The sequence below is a fragment of the Ailuropoda melanoleuca genome, chromosome 6 (assembly GCF_002007445.2).
Source record: "Ailuropoda melanoleuca isolate Jingjing chromosome 6, ASM200744v2, whole genome shotgun sequence".
Taxonomy (NCBI): Eukaryota; Metazoa; Chordata; class Mammalia; order Carnivora; family Ursidae; genus Ailuropoda; species Ailuropoda melanoleuca.
Genome location: NC_048223.1, coordinates 100,925,755 through 100,950,593, shown reverse-complemented (window position 1 = coordinate 100,950,593; position 24,839 = coordinate 100,925,755). Strand labels below are relative to the sequence as shown.

The following is a 24,839-nucleotide window of genomic DNA, read 5'->3' as shown; positions in this document are numbered from 1 at the left end:
GTTGATTTTTTTGTTTTGTTTTTACTAAACATGCTAACTCATATGTACAGATGAATGCCTCCTTCAAAATCGTCATTCTAGAAGGTTCTACACTTATTCTAACCATGTCACTGTTCTCAACTCATTCCTGGAATTGTTTTCAGGGTCTGTGAGGTATTCTTCTGCACTCAATGGTGACTCTTGAAGGTAGATTTGATTTTCAAAAACAATCGAGTGTCCTTTGATTAACTAGGAGAACTGGCCAAACTGTGTAATCCCAAGAAGATTGACCCTAAAGAATCCAGGTTGATTTTTCTTGAGTGAATTGTACTCAACTCCAGAAGACAGTTTCTAAAGGCAAACCCCAGACAGTAGTAAACATGCTATAGACATGACAGGTGTAGAGTGGTGAGTGCTCTGAAGGAAACTCCATTCATTTGTATATGCAAATTTTCTAGTGGTTCCCTTTACCAGAATATTTCTTCACTTCCAGATCCACCCTCCCTCACCGGACCGGGTTCCCAGAAGTACAAAGACCTCACTGCCTTAGTCAGCTTTTGATCTGGGTCAATTTTTAATCCAACCTGGGTACTGAGAAAGTTAAATAAGGGAAAAGAACCACTAAGGTGTCTGGGGCTTATTACTCTGTGTGATTCAAAGGACAGAAAGAGGACCCAGAGAGAAGTTCCTGAGAAATAACTTTCCGCTCCGTGTAAGAAAGACATTCTCAGCAGCTGGAGCTGTCCAACAATGGAGTTAGTTTCCAGCCCCAGGAAGAGTTTAAAAGGAAGGCTGCTTGTTATGGGAGGTCATAGAGGATCCTCCTGCATTGGGTGGGGAGCTACCCAATGACCTCCAAGGACTATCCCCAGAGTCCAACCTGCACAATAATACCTGGCAATTGTTAGATCCTGAAAAATACTGGAAGGGGATGAATGAGGAATATGAAGCATCTTGTGAGCCAAGTGAAAGGTTATAGGCTGGGGCTCAGTCTGCGGCAAGGAAGGTAGAGAGAAGTGAAATGAAAATAGCCACCAAGAGGTGGGGCCTTTTTTTGCCATCATAGAAGAGTGGCTTTGCACACCTGAAACTTCACATGTTTATGAAAGGGTAATACTTTTGAAGGGGGAAGTAGCTGAGAGAGGAGATAGACCACTGCTCACCCTTCTTAAACTCCTCCAGCACCGTGTCCAGCCGAGTATCATTGAAGACGCAGTGCAGAGGCCGGTTGTAGAAGCGAGTGACTGTGAGCAGCGGCGTGCAGTCATCGGGGTCCACGAAGGCCAAGTCCTTGACAAACAGAATGTCCACTATGTTGTGCCGCTGATCGCCCTCGTACACCGGGATACGAGTGTAGCCGCTGCGCAGAATCTCAGAGACCGTGGCGAAGTCGAGCACCGCGTCGGAGCGCAGCATGAAGCAGTCCCCGAGGGGGGTCAGCACCTCCTCCACCACCTTGGTGCGCAGCTCTAAGGCTCCCTGGATGATGTTGAGCTCCTCCTTCACCAGGTCGCTGTAGGGGTCCGCGGCCCGTAGTGTCTCCAGCAGCTTCTCCCGCGTGTAGAAGGTGCTGATCTCCTGACGCAGCGCCCAGTCCAGCAGGCGGCCCAGCGGGTAGCACACGGGGAAGGCGGCCGCCATCAGGAGTCGGGTCAGGCACACGCTGTGCGAGGCGATGGCCAGCCCGTGCCGCGAACACACCGAGTAGGGGCAGATTTCGGCGCCCAGAAACACGGCGCCGGTGCACACGAGCGCCGGCAGCCACGGGAAGTGAATCCCTGCTTCGCTGTAATCTTCTCCAGTGCCCCCGACGCCCGGCGGCAGCGAGGCGTACAGCCAGCCAGCCAGGGCCGCGTTGGCTCCGGCTTGGCCCAGGAGCAGGGTGCAGAGCAGATGGGTCCCCCTGCCGCGCACGGCCTGCACACGGCGCGCCTGCTCCTGCTCTGCGGCCGAGCCGCTGTTCCGCAGCACCCGTAACTCCACCGGGTCCAGCGAGAGCAGGCTCAGGCGCAGGCCGCTGAATAGGGCAGACAGAGCAAGCAGCAGGAGCGCCCCGAGCGCGCGAAGCCACGCGGGGGGCAGCAGTTCCCCGCCGGGACCGTACAGCCGCGGGCGGACGCGCAGCAGGAAGCCGCCGGCAGCGCCGTGGTGGTGCCAGGCGCGCCCGTCCCAGGCGCACAGCGAGAAGAGCTTCCCGCCACCGCCCGCGCCGCCCCTCTCTGCCTCGCCCTTGCGCAGCTCCCGCACTCGCACCTGGACTAAAGCCGAACCTGCCACGCCTCCGGGGCGCAGGGGCCCCAGGACCTCCACGTCCGACGCCCAGTCGCTCTGCTCGCGGCAGCGCTGCGGCCCCGGGGGACGCGTGGGGACAGCGCTGGGCGCCACGCCGCTCGCTCCTGGGGGCTCCTCGATGAACACGAGCCGCGGAGCCCAGTCGCCGGTGCTGTTCTCTCCTGGGGAAAGGGTGGGTGCGGGCACGGGCGCCACGGGCGCTGCGGGCCCTGGCTGGAAATAGACGCGCAGGAGGAAACTGGTGCCTTCCGCCGCGCGCAGGGTGCCCCCTTCCAGGGACACGCGGCCTCCAGCGGTGTCCTCGGGCCGGAGGCCCAGCAGCCAAGCGGCGGCGGCCGGGGGCTGAGGGGACAGGGAGAAGAAGAGCAGGAGCACAGCGCCTCGGCTGCAGCAGTCCCGGAGCCTGACACCCACTGCTGTTGCCGCAGCCGCCATCCTGCACCCGGCGCGGCTGCACGTGATACTGCAGAGAACAGAGCGAGATCTGGAGGGAGGAGGAGCCGGAGCCTGGAACGCGGCCGCGGGCAGGTCACCACGTGTTCGCCCCCTGCGAGCGTGGCTGGAGGCGAAGGAGGTTTATACCCTGCCCCCGCCTTGGGTCCCCACAGGAGGCCGGAGGTGGCCACGCATCACTGCACCATGCATAACCCCCGAAACACTTCGGTATATCTGAGCGGCAGCCTAAGGAAAGCTTGGCTTTGGAGCTCTGCCTCCTGCTCCAGCAGGAGGGCGCCCCTCCGCGAACTCCTACCCGGCAGTGAATTCCCTGTCGGCACCACCGCTTCCCCATTGGCCAGGGATATTTCCCAGCGTTTTGCCTCTCCTCCTGCCTCTTGCCTTCCCCCTTCTGGTCAAAAGATATTCCGGAGACTGTTGAGTCAGTAAAAACTTTGCACTTGGTCTCAACTCTGGTTGACCTATTACGTTTTAAAAATTTAGGAATTACTTAAGTTCAACTCCTTGTTAAGATCCAAATGTCCATGAAAAAGAAACTGTTGAAATAAATTGTGACTCTACTATGTGATGGAATACTATGCAGCAGGAAAAAAGAATGACGTGGATCCATGTGTTTGTGATCTGGAAATATCTCCAAAGCAATAATTGAAAAATAGGGAGGGGCGCCTGGGTAGCTCAGTCGGTTAAGCGTGGGAGCCTTGAGTTTCACTGAAGTCATGATCTCAGGGTCCTGAGATGGGCACTGTGCTCAGCAGGGAGTCTGCTTGAGATTCTCTCCGTGTCCCTCTGTCCCTACCCCTACTCATGCTTTGCCCCGCAAATAAATAAATCTTAAAAAAGAAAAATATCGAGATGCAGAACAATATGTGTAATATGCTAGTTTGTATTAAAAATTAAATGTAGGGGGGCGCCTGGGTAGCACAGTTGTTAAGCATCTGCCTTCTGCTCAGGGCGTGATCCCGGCGTTCAGGAATCGAGTCCCACATTGGGCTTCTCCGATGGGAGCCTGCTTCTTCCTCTCCCACTCCCCTGCTGTGTTCCCTCTCTCGCTGGCTGTCTCTCTGTCATATAAATAAATAAAATCTTAAAAAAAAAAAAGTTAAATGTAGGGACTCCTGGTGGCTCAGTCAGTTGAGCATCTTCCTTCCGCTCAGGTTATGATCCCAGGGTCCTGGAATCCAGTGCCAAATCGGGCTCCTTGCTCAGGAGGGAGCCTGTTTCTCCCTCTGCCTGCCCCTCCCCCTGCTTGTGCATGCTCTCTCTCTCTCTGACAAATAAGTAAATAAAATGTTTTTTAAAAAGTTATGTAGATGTGCATATATATACATATAAAGGTGAATATGCAGAAGATACACAAGAAATTTCTAAGTGTTCACCTCTGGGGAGCAGGACTAGATTGGAAGTTTGGTTGAGAGCTACTTAAAGATATATATAAACAGGAGGTCAAAGAAAATACAGAGATCCTCCTACTCGTCACCCAGTTTTCTCCAGGGGTTGCATCTTAACTATAGTATAATACCAAAAGCAGGAAATTGCCATGGGTGTAGTATGGATGTATAGTTCTACCTCATTTTATAACATGGGTAGATTTACATAACCATCACTGCAATCAAAATGCAGAATTTTTCTATCACCATAAAGCTCTGGGAGAGAGACTTTTTTTTTTTTAATGAATTCTTTGTATTGTTTGAATTTACCATGGGCCTGTTACTTTATTTTCACTTCTATAAATTAATTTTTTAAATGTATATAGTAAAATTAACTTTCTCATGTGCAGTTCTATGAGTTTTGACAAATGCATGTTCATGTATCACAATCAAGAATAGTGCCATCACCCTCTAATATTCACTCTGAGTCTCTCTTTGGGGAACCCCTCCCCCAACCCCAGCCTCTGACAACCATTGCTTTGTTTTCCCCTATAGTTCCCTTTTCCAGAATGTCATATAAGGGAAATAATACAATTAAAGCCTTTTGGATCTGGCTCCTCTTATTTAGTATAACACATTTGAGAGTCATCCTTGTTCTTGTGTTTAATCAATAGTTCATTCCTTTTTATAGCTGGGTAGTATTCTATTACATGGATGCACCAAAGTTTATTGATCCATTTACAAGTTAAAGAATATTTGACTTATTTCCAGTTTTTGGCAATTATGAATAAAGCAGCTGTTAATGTTTGTGTGCAGGTTTTTGTGTGAGCGTATGTTTTCATTTTCCTTGGGCAAATTGACTTTAGGTTTGTATTACTTTTTAAAATGTAAAAGTAACAATAATTTGACATGCTACCTTTGGCTCCTTTGATTCACTTAAAAAAATCATTGCTGTGTGTGAAATCTTATTTTCCATAGAATTTGTAAGACCCCCAAAGATACTGATTGAGAAAGCCTTGCGAAGGATATAGCTCAGTACAAATGGTTCTAGCTAAAAGCTACCTTGTTTTCATTACAAACTCTTATCATCCAGAATGGAAGTAACCCCTTCCCAGTTTGGGACTGGACAGGCCTTAGTGGACCTCTGGTCACATTCCTATATAGACTGCCTTTCATACGTAACGTGAAATAGAATGCAGGGATTATGAAACAAACCTACCATTGCCTTAAAATGCACTAGAGCCTGTCTACGACAAGCTGCCTTTTGTGTGGGTGGCTTGAAAGATAGAAGGAAGATTTGATATCAAGAGGGAACATTGAAGCATATAGGGAAAGTATGGGGGAGAAGGAGAGGAGGGGTCAAGCATGCGATCATTTGTCTTAGGAATTGGCAAAACCTGCTCTCACTTTTCTCCAGACACTTACATCTCTCTCTTCTTCTAACCCAACTTCCTCAGCACAAAGCTACCTGCTATCCTAAGGGTTCTCCCACCTCTTTTGGGCCACAGGACTTTATCATCATTATAATACCACTTAATAGCTTTATCAAGCTTTAGTGTTACAAAGGAATGTCATATTTATTATTACACACACACACACACACACACACACACACACACACTAGCCCTCTGTAGTAGATGTAATTCTACCCATTTTACAGATCAGGTTAACATTGGGTAAAACTTCTTTGGACTCTAGATTGACACTCCCCCAACTTGCAGTGTTGACCAGTACCAAAATAAAACCCTTTGAAAATATTAGATCAGGAATTGAAACACCTAAATTTCTGATTATAAAGTATCACATGCTCATTGAAAATAAAATTTTAATGCAGAAAAGCATTAACAAAAATAAGCTATAACCCCACCATCCAGAGATAAGCGGTGTTAATATTTTGGCACATTTCCTTTTTTATTTTCTATACACACAGATAACTGAGAAATACACGCACAAACACACACACACATCCCCTCATATATTTGTCTATTTTGTAATTGAATACATATTATACATACAATTCTACTCTGCTTCTGTCACTTAATATATCAAAAGCTTTTTCCTTAATGTAAAAAATTCTTTTGTAAACATAATTTTTAATGAATGGGACTATTACTATATCTATATCTATCTATTATATTGGGAAAAGGGGGAGCTGTAAGAAAGAAATTATATCCAGTTGCATCAACTCTATTATTCACAAGTGTTAGGCTTAGGAAAGTCAATCCACTTTTCTGGGTCCATTTGCTCATCTGTGAAATGAAAGACAGTTTTAAGGTCCCTCACCTTTCATGAGTCAGTGAGGAAGGGCTAATGTACACTGGGTGAAGATAATCTAGAGAGACATACTTTTCCTTTACTGAACAAGAGGTTCTGGAAAAGTACTGGGTTTCCAGAGCTTTACTATAACTGAAAGGATACCTAGGGATAGGTTTAGGCAGTGCAATTCTAGAAAGAAGAGCTGCCAAAAATAGCTCCCTGGAATCTGAATGTTGATGAAATCATCAGATTGCTTATAAAATGGGCACTTCATAGTTTACAAGATGGGCAATTCCTCACTTCCGAGAGAGATGGTGGAAATGATACTTGCTTTTACTCTGAAGACTATGATAATTCAGAATGTACATGTTAAAATGCTTTTTGTTTATTTCATTACTTGTTCATTCATTCAGTAAATTCTTATCTGTGAACAAAGTGCCAGACCCTGTGCGAGATACTCTGCATAGACAGATACCATGGCTGCCATGACGGAGCTTTAAATTCTACTGAAGATGACAGACGTGAACCAGAAATTGCTTACCTCCCTAATTAATTACTCCTATGAAGATGATGGTCAAAGTGTCACACAAGTATATAATCTGGGAACCCATCTAGAGAGGAAAGTTTGGAAAGACTATACCCAAAAATGGAATTCAATGAAAATGGAAGAATTTATATGTTAGGAAGAACATGAAAAATATATTCTGTGCCTTCTATCCCTTTTTGTACTACTTAAAAACTATGACAATGTATTAATAATACTCCTAATAATAAATTCATTAACATTTATTGAGATCTTACTATGTGCCAAGTACATTCTCCTTTTTAATCTTCATAACAGATAAAAACCGGGGCTCTGATTGGTAACTTTGTGAAAGTCATGTCATCAATGGGTAGTAGAGCCCAACTGGACACACAGTCTGAGTCTGGAGTCTACAGTATAAAAAGTTGGGAAAATAATACCAGGTAACCCTTACATAAGGTTTATGTATCAGGCGTCAACTAACTCATTTAATTCTCATAAGAACCTTTGGAAGTAGGTTTTTTATTATCATTTCCACTTTTCATGAGGAAGCTAAGCTGCAGACAGATTAAGTACCTTGGTGGACAAGATTATACAACCAGTGGCATAGCACTGCCACTATATTACACTATTTTACTCTACACACACTATAGCTACCTGTCACATTTTTGTGACATACATACAAACAACTATTTATATACATTGTTTTATGTAGTTACATTTATAATGTTCCTACAATTATAATATTTTGTTTCTTTTCATTCATCATCATTATTTTCCCTCAGTCAAGCTATTTATAAGCATGTTTTTCCTTTTTCCTTCCCTCCTCTCATCTTCTGGTGTTATGGTGGTGGTGGTGGTTTATGTGTTGATTTTACTGTAGGCCCAGAGGATTGAGTTAATCATCTTCCTCAGTTCATGGGCTGTGAGGAGGCCTCCTTCACCTCATTCTAATTCCAAATCCCATCCTTTCCCCCATTAGGAAGTCACTCCAATATTCTGATGTGTCCTTAAACACACATGTATCCTTGTAAAATTGGTTTTTGTGTGTGTGTTTTATTGAGATATGATTAACATATCATAAAATTCAACCTCTGAAACCAAACAATTCAGTGGTTTTTCATATATTCACAAAGTTCTACAACCACCATCACTATCCTATTCCAGAATATTTTCATCACCTCCAAAAGAGATCCCATACCCATTAGCAATCACCTCCCTTCCCTTACCCCAGGCTCTAGCATCCACTGATCTTCACTTGTCTATGTATGTGCTTTTCATTTTCATTAAATGTGCTGTAGAACTTGTGTTTCTTACGTTTTCACTCAACGCTATGTTTATAAAATCAGTCCATGTTGCTGAATGCATGCCTGGTTTAATGTTTCTAAATGCTGGGTGGTCTTCCACAGTGGGTAGCCACATTATTTACATCTATTCCCTTGGGGGTAGACAGTTAGATTACCATCAACTTTCCATTACCACACCCAAAGCCCCACTGAAATCCCTGACCATTCCCTATTGGACTTACAGGGGATCCCTCTAGGGATGTGCCTGCTATGGGACTATTGGGTCACAGTGTATAGATACACTTAATTCCACTCAGGATAGCCAGCTTACTCTCTACCAGTAGTGTCTGTGATTTCCTGTTTTCCTACATCTTAGCTAAAACTCAGTATTATTCACTCTCCAAATTTGGCCAAGTTGATGGGGTATGAAGTGCTATCTCATTTTAAAAATATGAATGTGTTTGATTTTCTTTCTTTCTTTCTTTCTTTCTTTCTTTCTTTCTTTCTTTCTTTCTTTCTTTCTTTCTTCTTTCTTTTTTTGGTGGGCAGCAAAGAAAGATTTATTGAGCGATAGCAAAATGATAGTACAAAGCTCCCAAGGACGGAGGGGACCAGAAGGGATTGCCCGTCTTTGATCATTCCTAACAACTTTGAGCATCTCTGCATATATCTGTTAGCTGTTCAGGTGTGAAATTGGGTGGGATGGGGCTAAAGTTTTGGGCTGGAATTTATGCGCTTTTATAGGACATACTTTCAACAGTGTTTTATATCTGAAAACATTAACCCATGCTTTACTCTGCTTGAAGAGCTGGACCGTACTGAGAACAGATGGAGCTTTCCAGTAAAGCAGAGGTAAGGCAGTCTGGACTTGTTAATGTCTACAATAAAGAGTTAATTGTGTGCATAGCATTTCTGAGATACAGGCATTTCTATAGTTAATAAGGAAAGCTCTTGTCTAGGGCAGGGAGGGTTTTTTTTTTTTTTTCCTTTCAAAAAAGGTCAAGAGTTTTTTGGGGAAATGATTAATCTTCAGCATCTGGGCAGTCAGAAAGTCAACCCCACTTGATCACCAGCCAGTTAGTTTATTCAACACCGAAATCAGGCAATCAGTGTGGGGTACCAGACTGGGTCACAAAGAGTTGGAAGCAGAGGTAACCTCTAGGCAAACAGAAAAAAATATTGAAGATGTTTTCTTTACTGAGAAGAAATGGGAAAAATGGAATGTTATTCAGATGTGATCAGCTTGAGTACTGTTTTTCAGGGTAATGTGTTCTCAGATGGGTAGGGAAAAATCAATGTGATTAAGACAGTCTTTAATGTAGTAAAGTGTTATTTTTTTTTCTTTATAGAGCAATGTTTCTGTAATTTTATTATGCATAATAATCATAAAAATCACCTGGGAAGTTTGTTTTGTTGAAACGGTTTCTAGAATACATAGAAACTGGTAACAGTGGTTGCCTCTCTGAAGAGAAACTGGTAGCTAGGAAATAGGAGAGAGACTTTTTCATTTCGAGCTTTAAAATTTTGTACAATTAACATCCATTTCCTATTCAAAATAATGTACATTTAATTAAAAATGCACATTCCTGTTTCCATTTTGATTCTGTGGATCAAGAATCTGCATTTTAACAAGCATCTCATGTGATTCCAATAGAGCTGAGCTGTTGGCTCACTTTTGGAGAAACAATGATACAAAAGAGTGGTTCTTACTCTTTTTTGGATTTATGCATTCCTGTGAATTTTTAATGAAAGCTATGGGCCTTTTTCCTAGAAAATTGCACATGTCTGCAAAGACACAATAATGTGAATATGTTGTGATTACAATTGTAGGGGGTTTATGGGAACCCCAGCAGCATGTGTCCATGATCCTTATGTTAGGGACCCCAATACAGAGGTTTTGTTCTACATCATGGCAAAAAGGTTTTTGTTAAAAAGAGAGGTCCAGAGACTTGAGAACACTTTTAAGTGGTGTGTGCATGTGTATGTGTGTGTATGTCTGTGTGTACGTGTGAGCCTGTGTGTGTGTGTTTAAGAGCAGAAGCAATTTCTACTTTTGATGAAGGGGTTCCTTCTCCATTTCTAGAAGTAGTTCCTAACGAATAAAGGAAAAAAGATGGATCCCTCAACAATTCCCTTTCAGCTACATCTTGTCCACAAACATGTTAATGAAATTTGCAGATGACCCCAAAAGAGGATATGCTGCAAACACCAGGAAAGCCGAAGAAATTATGTAAAACATTAGCAATATGGTAAAGAGAATGACACTCAACTTGGAAAAATTTCAAGTAGAGGCATCTGGGGAGAAGTCATTGGAAAGAAAATTTTTCATGGGGAGGGCAGCACCTGGAAAATAGTAATGGCTATAATAGGCCCAAGGGTGATGCTAAATGGCAAATTAGATACATGTCTGTTGTATAATATTGTGAGAAAAATATGACACTGGCCTCTGGTTACAAAGCAGGGAGATAATGGTTCTTTCTGTCTGGCCCTAGTGAGACAGCACCTGGGATGCTGTTTTTAGTTTTGGACACTTCATTAGTGGAAAATTTTTGGTTAACATTTGGGAATTTGGAGGCAAGGAACAGGAACAATTAAAAGCATTTATTTGACATGACTCGACCATACAAAACCAACATCACAGAGGGAAAAAGGAATAATGAAACTCTATACTTGATTGCGTTGCTAAGAAATCAAAGAAATCAAAGGTCTTTTCACTGTAATTTCAGCATGGACCCATTGATAAAGCAGGGAGGGACTTTGGAGGTGAATTTTGATGTTTAAGTTCCTGGGGTGTGCTAAAATTCTGTTAGCTGGGCAGGGTGCTCTTGGGCTATGCATTTCATAGAGCTCTAGAAAAGGTCCTCCTAAAACATGGATCTGATATTCTCCTGATTAAAACCCTCCAGTGGATTCCCATGGCATTTAGCATAAACCCAACCTTTTAACAGGGCCCACATTGTTCTGCTGAATCTGGCCTTTGCATAAATCTTGGCTTTTACCACTCTCCCCTGAACTCACCAGTCTTCAGCCACACTGGCCTCCTTGCTGTTTGTACAACTCTCCAAGATCGTTACAGTCTCATGGTCTTTGCATTTGTTGTTCACTCCTCCAGCTTCTTGCATTACTGATTCCTTCTCATTTTTCTTCCTTTCATAAACATGTCATCTAAAGTGTCCATCCCCCAGGGTGCCTGGGTGGCTCAGTCTGTTAAGTGCCTGCCTTCGGCTCAGGTCCTGATCCTGGGGTTCTGTGATTGAACCCCACATGGGGATCTCTGCTCGGTGGGGAAGTCTGCTTCTCCCTCCCCCTCTGTCCCTCTCTCACACCCCACTGCTTGTTCTCACTCTCACTCTCGTTCAAACAAATAAATAAAATCTTAAAAAAAAATGAAGTCTCCATTCCCACAACACCATCCATTATGGCACTATCACAATGTGTGATTATTGACTTACTCATTTATTATCTTATACCTATTAGGACTACCTAGTAAATACGGAGGAGAGCAATTGCTGGGTCATATGGTAAAAGAACGGTTAGCTTTGTAAGAAACCACCAAAACTGTCTTCTGAAGTGGCTATACGACTTTGCATTCCCACCCAGCAATGGATGAGATTTCCTGTTGCTCCACATCCTCACCAGTGTTTAGTGTTGTCGGTGTTCTGGATTTTGGCCATTTTGATAGGTATGTGGTAGTGTCTCATTGTTGCTTTAATTTGCATTTCCCTGAACACACATGATTTGGAGCATCTTTCCATATGCTTACTTGCCAACTCTTATATTTTCTGTGGTGAGGGATCCATTTAGATCTTTGGCACATTTTAAAAATCTGCTTGTTTTTTTACTGTTTGGACTTAAGAGTTCCTTGTATATTTTTTCCAGCTTTATTGAGGAATAATTGACAGATAAAATTATATATATTTAAACTGTACAATGTGATGATTTGATACATATATATAAATACGCATTGTGAAATGATTATCAGGAACAAGTTGATTAACATGTCTGTCATCTCACATAGTTAACTCGTGTGTGTGTGTGTGTGATGAGAACACTGAAAATTTATTTTCAGCAAATTTCAAGTATACAATATTATATTATTAACTATAGTGACAATTCTGTACATTACTCAAAACTCACTAATTTTATAATTGAAAGTTTGATCTACATCTCCCTATTTCTCCCTTTTCCCAGCTCCTGGAAACCACAATTCTAGTCTCTGTTTCTATGAGATTGAAATTTTTTTTTTATTCACATATAAGCGAGATCATATAGTATTTGACTTTCTCTATCCAGCTTATTTCACTTAGCATAATGTACTTCACATTCATCCATGCTGTTGTAAATGGAAGAACTTCCTATTTTGTTTTTTAACTGTGGAATAATATAAAAAAGGTGGAATCTGGTGTGTGTGTATGTGTGTGTGTTTATCACATTTTCTTTATCCATTCATCTGGACACTTCAGTTGTTTCCATATCTTGGCTATTGTGAATAATGCTGCAATGAACAGTGGGATTGCTAGATATGGTTGTTCTCTCTCTCTCTCTCTCTCTCTCTCTTTTTTGAGAAACCTCCATTCCGTTTTCCATAATGACTATACTAATTTACATTTCCACCAACAGTGTAGAAGGGTTCCCTTTTCTCCACATCTTTGCCAACACTTATTATCTCTTCTCTTTTTGATAATTGCCTTCCCAACAGGTATTAGGTGATATCTTGTGGTTTTGATTTTCGTTTTCCTAATGATTTGTGATGTTGAGCACTTTCTGATGTACCTATTGGCCATTTGTACATCCTCTTAGGAAAAATGTCCATTCACGTTCTTTGTACATTTTTAAAAATTGGATTGTTTTTCTGCTATTGAGTTGCATGAGTTCCTTATATATTTTGAATATTAACCCTTTATCAGATGTATAGTTTATAAATATATTCACTCGCTATTTAGGTTGCCTTTTCATTTTATTATTTCCTTTGCTGTACAGAAGCTTTTCAGTTTGACGTAGTCTCATTTATTTTAGTTTTTGTTGCTGATGGTTTTGGCATCATACCCAAAAAAAAATCATTGCCAATATTAGTATCAAAAAGCTTTTCCCCTATGTTTTCTTCTAGGAAATTTATGGTTTCAGGTCTTACACTTAAGGCTTTAAATCCATTTTGAGCTTTTGTTTGTTTGTTTGTTTTTAAGTGTTGTAAGATAGGGGTCCAGTTTCATTTTTTTTTTTAAAGATTTTATTTATTTATTTGACAGAGATAGAGACAGCCAGCGAGAGAGGGAACACAAGCAGGGGGAGTGGGAGAGGAAGAAGCAGGCTCATAGCGGAGGAGCCTGATGTGGGGCTCGATCCCATAACGCTGGGATCACGCCCTGAGCCGAAGGCAGACGCTTAACAGCTGTGCCACCCAGGCGCCCCCCAGTTTCATTTTTTTGCATGTGGATATACAGCTTTCCCCGCACCATTTATTGAAGAGACTATCATTTCCCCATTGTGTGTTCTTGTTAAGAATAGTTGACAGTATATGTGTAGGTTTATTTCTGGGCTCTCCATTCTGTTCCATTTGTATATGGGTCTATTTTTATGCCAGTACCCTACTGTTTTAATTACTATATCTTTGTAATATTCTCTGAAATCAGGAAGTGTGATGCCTTCAGCTTCGCTTTTTTCAAGATATTTTGGTTATTTGGGATCTTTTTTGGTTCCACATCAAATTTCAGATTGTTTTTTCTATTTCTGTGAAAAATATCACTGAAATTCTTTTTCAAGTTTTTAAAAATATTTTTGTTGAGATATAACTGACAAATCACTGTATAAGTCTAGGATACATGATATAATGGTTTGATTTACATATATTGTGTAATTATTACTGCAGTAAGTTTACTTAACATCTATCATCTCATATAGATACAATAAAAAGAGAAATTTAAAAAATAAGAAGGAAAAGAAAAAAGAATTCTTTTCCTTGTGATGAGATCTTTTAGGATGTTCTCTCTGAACAACTTTTATATATGATATAGCAGTGTTAACTACAGTCATCATGCTGTACATTACATCCTGTACATACATGCTGGTATTTATCTTGTAACTGGAAATTTGTAGCTTTTGATCACCTTTCTCTACTTCCTCCACCATCACCCCTCCTGCTTTTGTATAGCTACCCTTCCTCTCTTTTATTTTCTGTTTGCATGGCATATATTTTTCTACTCCTTCACCTTCAGCCTATGTTTGTCCTTAAAGCTAAAGCGAGTCTTTTGTAGGCAGCATATAGTTAGGTCTGTTTGTTTAATCCATTCAGCCTCTTCCTATGTCTTTTGATTGGGGAATTTAATCCATTTACATTTAGAAAAATTATTGATAGATAAGGACTTACTATTGCCATTTTGTCAGTTTTTTCCTGTGGGTTTCTTTTTTTTTGTAGTTCCTTTGTTTCTTCCTTGCTGTCTTTCTTTGTGATTGGTAATTTTTTTTATAATAGTGTGCTTTGATTCTTTTCTCTTTATCTTTAGTGTAGCTACTGTAGGTTTTGCTTTGTGCTTACTATGAGCACATCTTATAATGGTTTATTTTATTTTTTTTATTTAGTTTTTAAAGATTTTATTTATTTATTTAACACAGATAGAGAATAGAGACAGCCAGCGAGAGAGGGAACACAAGCAGGGGGAGTGGGAGAGGAAGAAGCAGGCTCATAGCGGAGGAGCCTGATGTGGGGCTCGATCCCATAATGCCGGGATCACGCCCTGAGCCGAAGGCAGATGCTTAACCGCTGTGCCACCCAGGCACCCCTTTAATGGTTTATTTTAAACCAATAACAACTTAAGTTAAATTGTATAAAAAAGCTCTACATATTTACTTGCCCTCCCACATCATATTTTTTTTAAAGTTTTTATTTATTTATTTGACACAGAGACAGCCAGTGAGAGAGACAGCCAGTGAGAGAGAGACAAGCAGGCGAAGTGGGAGAGGAAGAAGCAGGCTCCCAGCGGAGGAACCTGATGTGGGGCTCGATCCCAGAACACCGGGATCACGCCCTGANGGAGGAACCTGATGTGGGGCTCGATCCCAGAACACCGGGATCACGCCCTGAGCCAAAGGCAGACGCTTAACGACTGAGCCACCCAGGCGCCCCCCACACACATATTTTATATATGACTGTCACAATACAACTTTTCAAACTGGATAGCCACTAGAAGAATATTTAGCTATAGGCATTTTTTCTTTTTCTTTTTTTTTTAATGATTTTTTATTATATTATGTTAGTCACCATACAGTACATCCCTGGTTTCCGATGTAAAGTTCGATGATTCATTAGTTGCATATAACACCCAGTGCACCATGCAATATGTGCCCTCCTTACTACCCATCACCGGTCTATCCCAATCCCCCACCCCCCTCCCCTCTGATGCCCTCAGTTTGTTTCTCATAGTCCATAGTCTCTCATGTTTCATTCCCCCTTCTGATTACCCCCCCTTTCTTTATCCCTTTCTTCCCCTACCAATCATCTTAGTTCTTATGTTCCATAGATGAGAGAAATCATATGATAATTGTCTTTCTCTGCTTGACTTATTTCACTTAGCATTATCTCCTCCAGTGCCGTCCATGTTGCAGCAAATGTTGAGAATTCGTTCTTTCTGATAGCTGAGTAATATTCCATTGTATATATGGACCACAGCTTCTTAATCCAGTCATCTGTTGAAGGGCATCTCGGCTCCTTCCATGATTTGGCTATTGTGGACAATGCAGCTATGAACATTGGGGTGCATATGGCCCTTCTCTTTACTACGTCTGTATCTTTGGGGTAAACACCCAGTAGTGCAATGGCTGGGTCATAGGGTAGTTCAATTTTTAACTTTTTAAGGGACCTCCACACTGTTTTCCAGAGTGGCTGTACCAACTTGCATTCCCACCAACAATGTAGGAGGGATCCCCTTTCTCCACATCCTCTCCAACAATTGTTGTTTCTTGCCTTGTCTATCTTTGCCATTCTAACTGGCGTAAGGTGGTATCTCAGTGTGGTTTTGATTTGAATTTCCCTGATGGCTAATGATTTTGAACATTTTTTCATGTGTCTGTTAGCCATTTGTATGTCTTCATTGGAAAAGTGTCTGTTCATATCTTCTGCCCATTTTATGATTTGTTTATTTGTTTCTCGTGTATTGAGTTTGAGAAGTTCTTTGTAGATCTTGGATACCAGTCCTTTATCTGTGGTGTCCTTTGCAAATATATTCTCCCATTCCGTGGGCTGTCTCTTAGTTTTTTTGACTGTTTCCTTGGCTGTGCAGAAGCTCTTTATCCTGATAAAGTCCCATAAGTTCATTTTATCTTTTATTTCTCTTGCCTTTGGAGATGTGTCGTGAAAAAGGTTGCTCTGGCCGATGTCATAGAAGTTGTTGCCTATGTTCTCCTCTAGAATTTTGATGGATTCCTGTCTCACATTGAGGTCTTTCATCCATTTGGAGTTTATTTTTGTGTATGGTGTGAGAGAGTGGTCAAGTTTCATTCTTTTGCATGTAGCTGTCCAATTTTCCCAGCACCATTTATTGAAGAGACTGTCTTTTTTCCACCGGATGTTTTTTCCTGCTTTATCAAAGATTAGTTGCCCAAAGAGCCGAGGGTCCATTTCTGGGTTCTCTATTCTGTTCCATTGGTCGATGTGTCTGTTTTTGTGCCAGTACCATGCTGTCTTTGTGATCACAGCTTTGTAGTACAGCTCGAAATCCGGCATTGTGATGCCCCCAGCTTTGTTTTTCCTTTTCAACAGTTCCTTGGAGATTCGGGGCCTTTTCTGGTTCCATACAAATTTAAGGACTATTTGTTCCAGTTCTTTGAAAAATGTCCTCGGTATTTTGATCGGGATAGCATTGAAAGTGTAGATTGCTCTGGGTAGTATGGACATTTTAACTATGTTAATTCTTCCAATCCATGAGCATGGAATATTTTTCCATCTTTTTATGTCTTCCTCAATATCTTTCAAAAGTGATCTATAGTTTCTAGCATATAGGTCCTTTACGTCTCTGGTTAAGTTAATTCCAAGGTAACGCATGGTTTTTGGTGTTATTGTAAATGGGATGGATTCCCTAATTTCTCTTTCTTCAGTCTCGTTATTCGTGTATAGAAATGCAACTGATTTCTGGGCATTGATTTTGTATCCTGCCACCTTACTGAATTGTTCTATAACTTCTAATAGTTTGGGAGTGGATTCCTTTGGGTTTTCCATATAGAGTATCATGTCATCTGCAAAGAGAGACAGTTTGACTTCTTCTTTGCCGATTTGGATACCTTTGATCCCTTTTTGTCTTCTGATTGCTGTTGCAAGGACTTCTAGTACTATGTTGAATAATAGTGGCGAGAGTGGGCATCCTTGTCGTGTTCCTGATCTTAAGGGAAAGGCTTCCAGCTTTTCCCCATTGAGAATAATGCTTGCAGTAGGCTTTTCATAGATGGCTTTTATGAGATTGAGAAATGTACCCTCTATTCCTACACTCTGAAGGGTTTTAATCAGGAAAGGATGCTGTATTTTGTCAAATGCTTTTTCTGCATCAATTGAGAGGATCATATGGTTCTTGAGTCTTTTCTTGTTGATATGATGTATCACATTGATTGATTTGCGAGTGTTGAACCATGCTTGCATCCCAGGTATGAATCCCACTTGGTCATGATGGATAATCCTTTTAATGTACTGTTGGATTCTATTAGCAAGGATCTTGTTGAGGATTTTGGCATCCATATTCATTAGAGAAATCGGTCTGTAATTCTCCTTTTTGAGGGGGTCTTTGCCTGGTTTGGGGATCAAGGTAATATTAGCCTCATAGAATGAGTTTGGTAGCTTTCCTTCTGTTTCTATTTTTTGAAATAGCTTTAGGAGAATAGGTATTATTTCTTCTTTGAATGTTTGGTAGAATTCCCCAGGAAAACCGTCTGGGCCTGGAGTTTTATTATTTGGAAGGTTGTTTATCACTGACTCAATTTCTTCATAGTTAATTGGCCTATTTAAGAAATCTATTTCTTCCTGTTTCAGTCTTGGTAGTTTATAGGTTTCCAGGAAGGCCTCCATCTCTTCCAGATTGTTTAGTTTTTTGGCATATAGCTGTTGATAAAAGTTTCTAATAATCCTTGCAATTTCAATGGTGCTGGTCGTGACCTCTCCCTTTTCAGTCATAATTTTAATAATCTCAGTCCTTTCTCTTTGTTTTTGGACAAGTTTTGCCAGTGGTCTATCAATTTTATGGATTCTCTCAAAGAACCAGCTTCTAGTCCTGTTGATCTGCTCTACTGTGGTTCTGGTCTCTAATTCATTGATTTCTGCTCTAATCTTGGTCAACTCCTTCCTTGTCAGTGGGTTAGGCCTGTCCCTCTGTTGCTGTTCCAGTTTCTTGAGGTGAGAATATAGAAACTGCATTTTAGATTTTTCTATTCTTTTGAGTGAGGCTTGGATGGCTATGTATTTCCCCCTTAGGACTGCCTTTGCAGTATCCCATAGGTTTTGGACCGTTGTGTATTCATTCTCGTTGGTCTCCATAAATTGTTTAATTTGTTTTTTGATTTCCTGGTTTATCGAGTCATTCTTGAGCAGGATGGTTCTTAGCCTCCAAGTGTTTGAGTTTCTTCCAGGTTTTTCCTTGTGGTTGAGTTCCAATTTCAGAGCGTTGTGGTCTGAGAATATGCAGGGGATAATTTCAATCTTTTGGTATTGGCTGAGACCTGTTTTGTGTCCCAGAGCATGATCTATTCTTGAGAATGTTCCATGGGCATTTGAATAGAATGAGTATTCTTTGGTTCTGGGGTGTAGTGTTCTATATATATCTATGAGGTCCAACTCGTCGAGTATGGCATTCAAAGCCTTTGATTCTTTGCTTAGTTTTTGCCAGGGTGTTCTGTCTATTTCTGATAGTGGGGTGTTGAGGTCCCCTACTATTACTGTGTTCTTATCTATATGTCTCTTTATTTTGGTTAAGAGTTGGCTTGTGTATCTTGCTGCTCCCCTGTTGGGGGCATATATATTAATAATTGTCATATCCACTTGTTGAATACTTCCTTTAAGAATAATATAGTGCCCTTCTGTATCTCTCTCTATGGCCTCTAGTTTAAAATCCAGTCTATCTGATATGAGAATTGCTACTCCAGCTTTCTTTTGAGGTCCATTTGCGTGGAAGATGGTACTCCATCCCCTTACTCTAAGTCTGAATGCATCTTTGGGTTCAAAATGAGTCTCTTGTAGACAGCAAATGGATGGGTCATGTCTTTTTATCCAATCTGCAACCCTGTGGCGTTTTATGGGAGAGTTTAAGCCATTTAGATTGATAGAGATTATTGACAGATATGATTTTAATGATGCCATTTCTCTTTAAAGTCTTTGTATCGGTTGTGACTTGCTGCTCTGTATCACTCTTGGGGCCTTTTTACCTTTATAGAGCCCCCCTTAATATCTCCTGTAGGGCTGGTTTCGTGGTTACGAAATTGGTTAATGATTGGCGATTTTGGAACGTCTTTATTTCTCCATCAATTCTGAATGACAGCTTTGCTGGATAAAGGATCCTTGGCTGCATGTTTTTCTCTGAAAGAGCTTTAAAAATGCCCCCCCAAGCCTTTCTCTCATTCCAGGTCTCTGTAGACAGGTCTGACGTAATCCTGATACCTTTGCCTTGGTACGTGAGAAATTTCTTTGCCCTGGCCGCTTTCAATACTGTATCCTTGGATCTAATATTTGCGAATTGCACTATGACATGCCGTGGCGTAGGTTTGTCCTGGTTGAGCTTGGATGGGGTCCTCTCTGCCTCTTGGACACGAATGCTTGTTTCCCTTGCTAGATTAGGGAAGTTTTCAGCTACAATTTGTTCAAATATCTCTTCTAGACCTCTGTTTTTCTCCACCCCTTCAGGGATGCCGATGATTCTGACATTGGATCGTTTCATAGAGTCAGTAATCTCCCGTAATCTACATTCGTGGGCGTGGATTTTTTTAAGACCAGCTTCTATTTTCGTTTTTTCTTCTACTAACCCATCCTCCAATTCGCTAACGCGTTCCTCTGCCTCGGTGACCCTGGCCGTCAGAGCCTCTAGTTTTGACTGNTATTTCACTTAGCATTATCTCCTCCAGTGCCGTCCATGTTGCAGCAAATGTTGAGAATTCGTTCTTTCTGATAGCTGAGTAATATTCCATTGTATATATGGACCACAGCTTCTTAATCCAGTCATCTGTTGAAGGGCATCTCGGCTCCTTCCATGATTTGGCTATTGTGGACAATGCAGCTATGAACATTGGGGTGCATATGGCCCTTCTCTTTACTACGTCTGTATCTTTGGGGTAAACACCCAGTAGTGCAATGGCTGGGTCATAGGGTAGTTCAATTTTTAACTTTTTAAGGGACCTCCACACTGTTTTCCAGAGTGGCTGTATCAACTTGCATTCCCACCAACAATGTAGGAGGGATCCCCTTTCTCCACATCCTCTCCAACAATTGTTGTTTCTTGCCTTGTCTATTTTTGCCATTCTAGCTGGCGTAAGGTGGTATCTCAGTGTGGGTTTGATTTGAATTTCCCCGATGGCTAACTAGGTATTTTTTTTCTTAAGGTTTTATTCATTCATTTGTCAGAGAAAGAGAGCAGACTAGCAGGGGGAGGGGCAGGCAGAGGGAGAAGCAGGCTCCCTGTTGAGCAAGGAGCCTGTTGCAGGACCTGATCCGAGGACCTTGAGATCATGACCTGAGCCGAAGGCTGACGCTTAACCGACTGAGACACCAGGCGTTCCAGCTATAGGTATTTTTAACACTTTTGTCTTGTAGTCTTTACATGAGAGTACAAATTACACACCATCATTCCCGTATTAGAGTATTGTACACTTGACTATATATTTACCTTTACCAGGAATTTTAAACTTTCATATATTCTCTGGTTTCTTTTTTAAAAAAATTTTAAAAAAGATTTTATTTATTCATAAGAGAGGGAGAGAGATAGAGAGAGCACAAGCAGGAGGAGAGGCAGAGGGAGAGGGAGAAGCAGACTCCCCGCTGAACTGGGAGTCTGACATGGGCCTCGGTCCCAGGACCTGGAGATCACGACCTGAGCAGAAGGCAGACGCTTAACCATCTGAGCCACCCAAGCACCCCTGTTTCTTGGTTTCTAATTAGTAAATTTTTGTTTCAGCTTGAAGAGCTCCCTTTAGCTGTTGTTGTAAGGAAAGTCTAGTGGTGATGAATTCTTTAGGCTTTTTTGGGGGAAGGGATCAATATTTATAAAACATAAATCTGATTACATCAATCTCCTGCCTCCAATGGCTCTCTATTGGTCTTAGGATAAAGTAAAAATCCTTTAACATGGCTTATTAAAGTCCTTTGTGGGCAGCCTTCTCTCTGATTCATCAATCTACTTCTCAATGGTGCTAAATGGCAAAGCTGAAATTTAAACCCAGATAATTGACTTTCCAGTAATAATATTCTTAATTGTTCTCTGCATTGTCCCATCAGCCATAATGAATATCTTTCATTGTCTCCTATGAACTATGCTTTTTCTTATCTTTAGGTTTTGCTGCATGCTCTTGCCTCTGCTTGGAATTTTCTCTGTTCACTCTCCTGGCTTGGAAAACTCCTCCTTTATTTAAATCCTTCAGATCTCAGCTTAGAAGTTTCTGTATCTTACATACAGCTTTACATCATTCCCCACGGCTGGGTCAGAAGATCCTGCCCTATATTCCTTTAAATCCCTTTTCTTCCCTTGACATATAACTTATTCATCATATTATAATGATTAATTTATTTAGTTCCTTGACAGGAATTTACATTCTGTGATTTCAAGGACTACGATGATCTTACGGAGCATTACCTCTCCAAGGCCTACCACACAGTAGGCACTGGAAACCTATTTGTTGTATAAACGAACAGAAGATTTACAATTCCTTAACAAGGTATTCTCCTATTCTGGACATTTTTAGATACTTAATACTGGGGGTTGGGAAGATAATACTAGAGTTATTTTCCTGTTTGGATCTCTTGTGGTGGCGATTCAAAGCACAACCTAGAAAGAACTCAAAGGCAGCAGACATGCTCAGGAGAAACAGAGACAAAGAGCTGGAGCGGGTGGAAGCTGGTACCGCTTTGCACTTGGGACTTTCCCCTCAGTGGCCCTTCTTCGTGGGTCTAACAGCATTTGGCTGGGTGGGGCCACACCACCCCACCGGGCGTCTCTAAGCCCAGGGAGGGCGGCTCCCTCTCAGTCATTACCCGCCTCACAGCCGGAAACACGCGAGACCTCGTCAACAACCAGGGCATCGCGATACTGCCCCCGAAGCCAAGAGGGATGGAGTTTGACGGGTTCCGGGGGTTCATCGAAAGTTCAGGAATTTTCTTAGGTCTTCGAATGTGCACTGACCTTCCAACACGTGTTCCGCCTCTGGGCTTGTCTATCCGTGGGACCCAGAACCTCAGACTGGACCCGACAGAGCCTGGGGGAGAATGGTGGGCGGCTGACTGGAGTCCCTGAGAGGAAAAACGCCCGCGAGCATAGAAGAGTGGGCCTGCGCCCCTGTGGAGTCGTCGTGTGCCCTCCGAGGGCGGAGGGCTGGCGATAAGCCGGAAAACAGGGATTGGAAACGCGGGGAAGCTCTGCTTCCAGAAAGAGAGGGACCCAGCAGGGGATTATTTTTCTCGGCCAGCAGGGGCGAAGAGCCCTAGGGTCGGTGGACAGAGGAGGCCAACGGACCTGACACCCAGCTGAGGGACCCTGGGCCGAGATCGGAGAGCAGCAGGTGGTGGCCCGTAGACAGGTGAGCACCACCCGCTTTTGAGAACTTATAGAAGGACTAATGGAGGAGGGGGTATCCCGAGAAAATATGGACTCCCTGTTAATTAGGGGGGTGGGGGCTGAGAGCGCAAGATTTGGGGTATGGCTAAAGGGATCAAATTTATGCTCACTGTTCTGGAAGACCGCAGGAAGTACTGGTTGTTTATGGACTCTAAGTTGCTACAGTTGGGTGACTGTGGAACTGAGAAGGAGATGAGTGGGTAGGACCCCGCTGACCAACCTAGTTATAAAATGTTGATATATAAAATCTTAGAAATAACGATAGCACTGGGAGTGAATATCCAAACTTATTTGCTTAGCCTGAGTCTAGAGATTTAGATATACATATTTCTTGCTTGCCCTCCTTCCTTTCCTTCTGGCTGCCCTCCTCTTCTTCCCCTCCTCACTTGTCACTCCTTCCCTTCCCTTGCTTCCTCTCCTCATCACTCCCTCCTTTCTTCCATTAAACCAGGCGTTCTTAACCCTAGAATTTTTCATCAGTTATAAAATTGTAAACCACAGAAGTATTAGCAGTACCTGTGACGTCATCAGTAGGCATCATGTAGTATTAACAGTACCTGTACCTTTGACCATAGAAATCTTAGATGTTGATGGTCACATTGCAGATATTTATTTATTTATTTATTTTTAAAGATTTTATTTATTCATTTGACAGAGATAGAGACAGCCAGTGAAAGAGGGAACACAAGCAGGGGGAGTGGGAGAGGAAGAAGCAGGCTCATAGCAGAGGAGCCTGATGTGGGGCTCGATCCCACAACGCTGGGATCACGCCCTGAGCCGAAGGCAGACGCTCAACCGCTGTGCCACCCAGGCGCCCCACATTGCAGATATTTAGAAGTATTCTTGCTCACTGCTGTGAAATTTTGAGTTATTTGATTTGCCACCTGATCTTTAATTCAGTTCATTAACATTGAAACATTTAATGCTATGTCACTAATTTAAAAATGTTTTGATAAGTATAGTTCAATATAATTGGTTTCCTTTGCATATTTCTCATCCATTCCTAATCTTACTATGGTGTGTAGAAGGAAAATTGGTGCCAATCTTAAGAAAGTGAATGACCCAAATCACTGTACCACAAATACTTTTACAATTTAGGTGGCTTCCAGTTCTTCCTACAAAACGAAGGATCACCTACTATAGTTGTTAATTGATAGATATTTAAAAGTAATGTTTAATGAGAGATCACTATGATTTGGCATATAACTCTAGAGGAGAGCAAAGAGTTATGTGATGTTGCTATAAGAAAATGGTTACCATTCCTATTTACTTATTTATGTAAAAAATTTTATTAGAGCTTATATTTATTTATTTTTTTTAAAAAAGATTCTATTCATTTATTTGACAGAGAGACAGCCAGTGAGAGAGGGAACACAAGCAGGGAGAGTGGGAGAGGAAGAAGCAGGCTCCCAGCAGAGGAGCCTGATGTGGGGCTCGATCAGGGACTCGGGATCATGCCCTGAGCCAAAGGCAGACGCTTAACGACTGAGCCACCCAGGCGCCCCAGAGCTTATATTTAAAAATAAATTTAAAAAGGGAAGTGATTGATTTTGTACATTGATTAATACAATCAGTAAGTGCATAGATTTATAACTAAAAGCCACATTTCCTCTCACTAAGATTTATGATGCCAAAAAATTTTCTTGTATTTAATATCTATATAAATTATGTTTATGCCGTTTTGCTCAGTTGGTTACTAATTGTAATGACAGGGTCATTCAGAAGAAATCTTTTTAATACTTCGAGTCTTATGGTTGTGGTAAATGACATCTTGATTTTGGACTTCTGGCCTCCAGAACTGTGAGAGGATTAATTTGTTTTAAGCCATCAAAGCTATGGTAATTTGTAACAGCAGCCATAGGAAACTAATACATAAGGTTTATAGTGTATGCAA

General features: G+C 41.8%; 1 protein-coding gene across 3 annotated transcripts in view; it reads right to left on the bottom strand.

Moving 5' to 3' along the window:
* Positions 1-3,112, bottom strand: part of CNNM1 (cyclin and CBS domain divalent metal cation transport mediator 1) — a 50,394-nt gene extending 47,282 nt beyond the window's left edge. Inside the window, exon 1 of one of the 3 annotated variants that reach the window (XM_034663122.1) lies at positions 1,143-3,112. In XM_034663122.1, coding sequence (XP_034519013.1) covers positions 1,143-2,706 — 1,564 coding nt within the window. In that variant the 5' untranslated portion in view covers positions 2,707-3,112. The remainder of the gene's footprint in view (positions 1-1,142) is intronic. The other 2 variants (XM_034663120.1, XM_034663121.1) reach the window with 2 other exon arrangements.
* Positions 3,113-24,839: the final 21,727 nt, after the last annotated feature.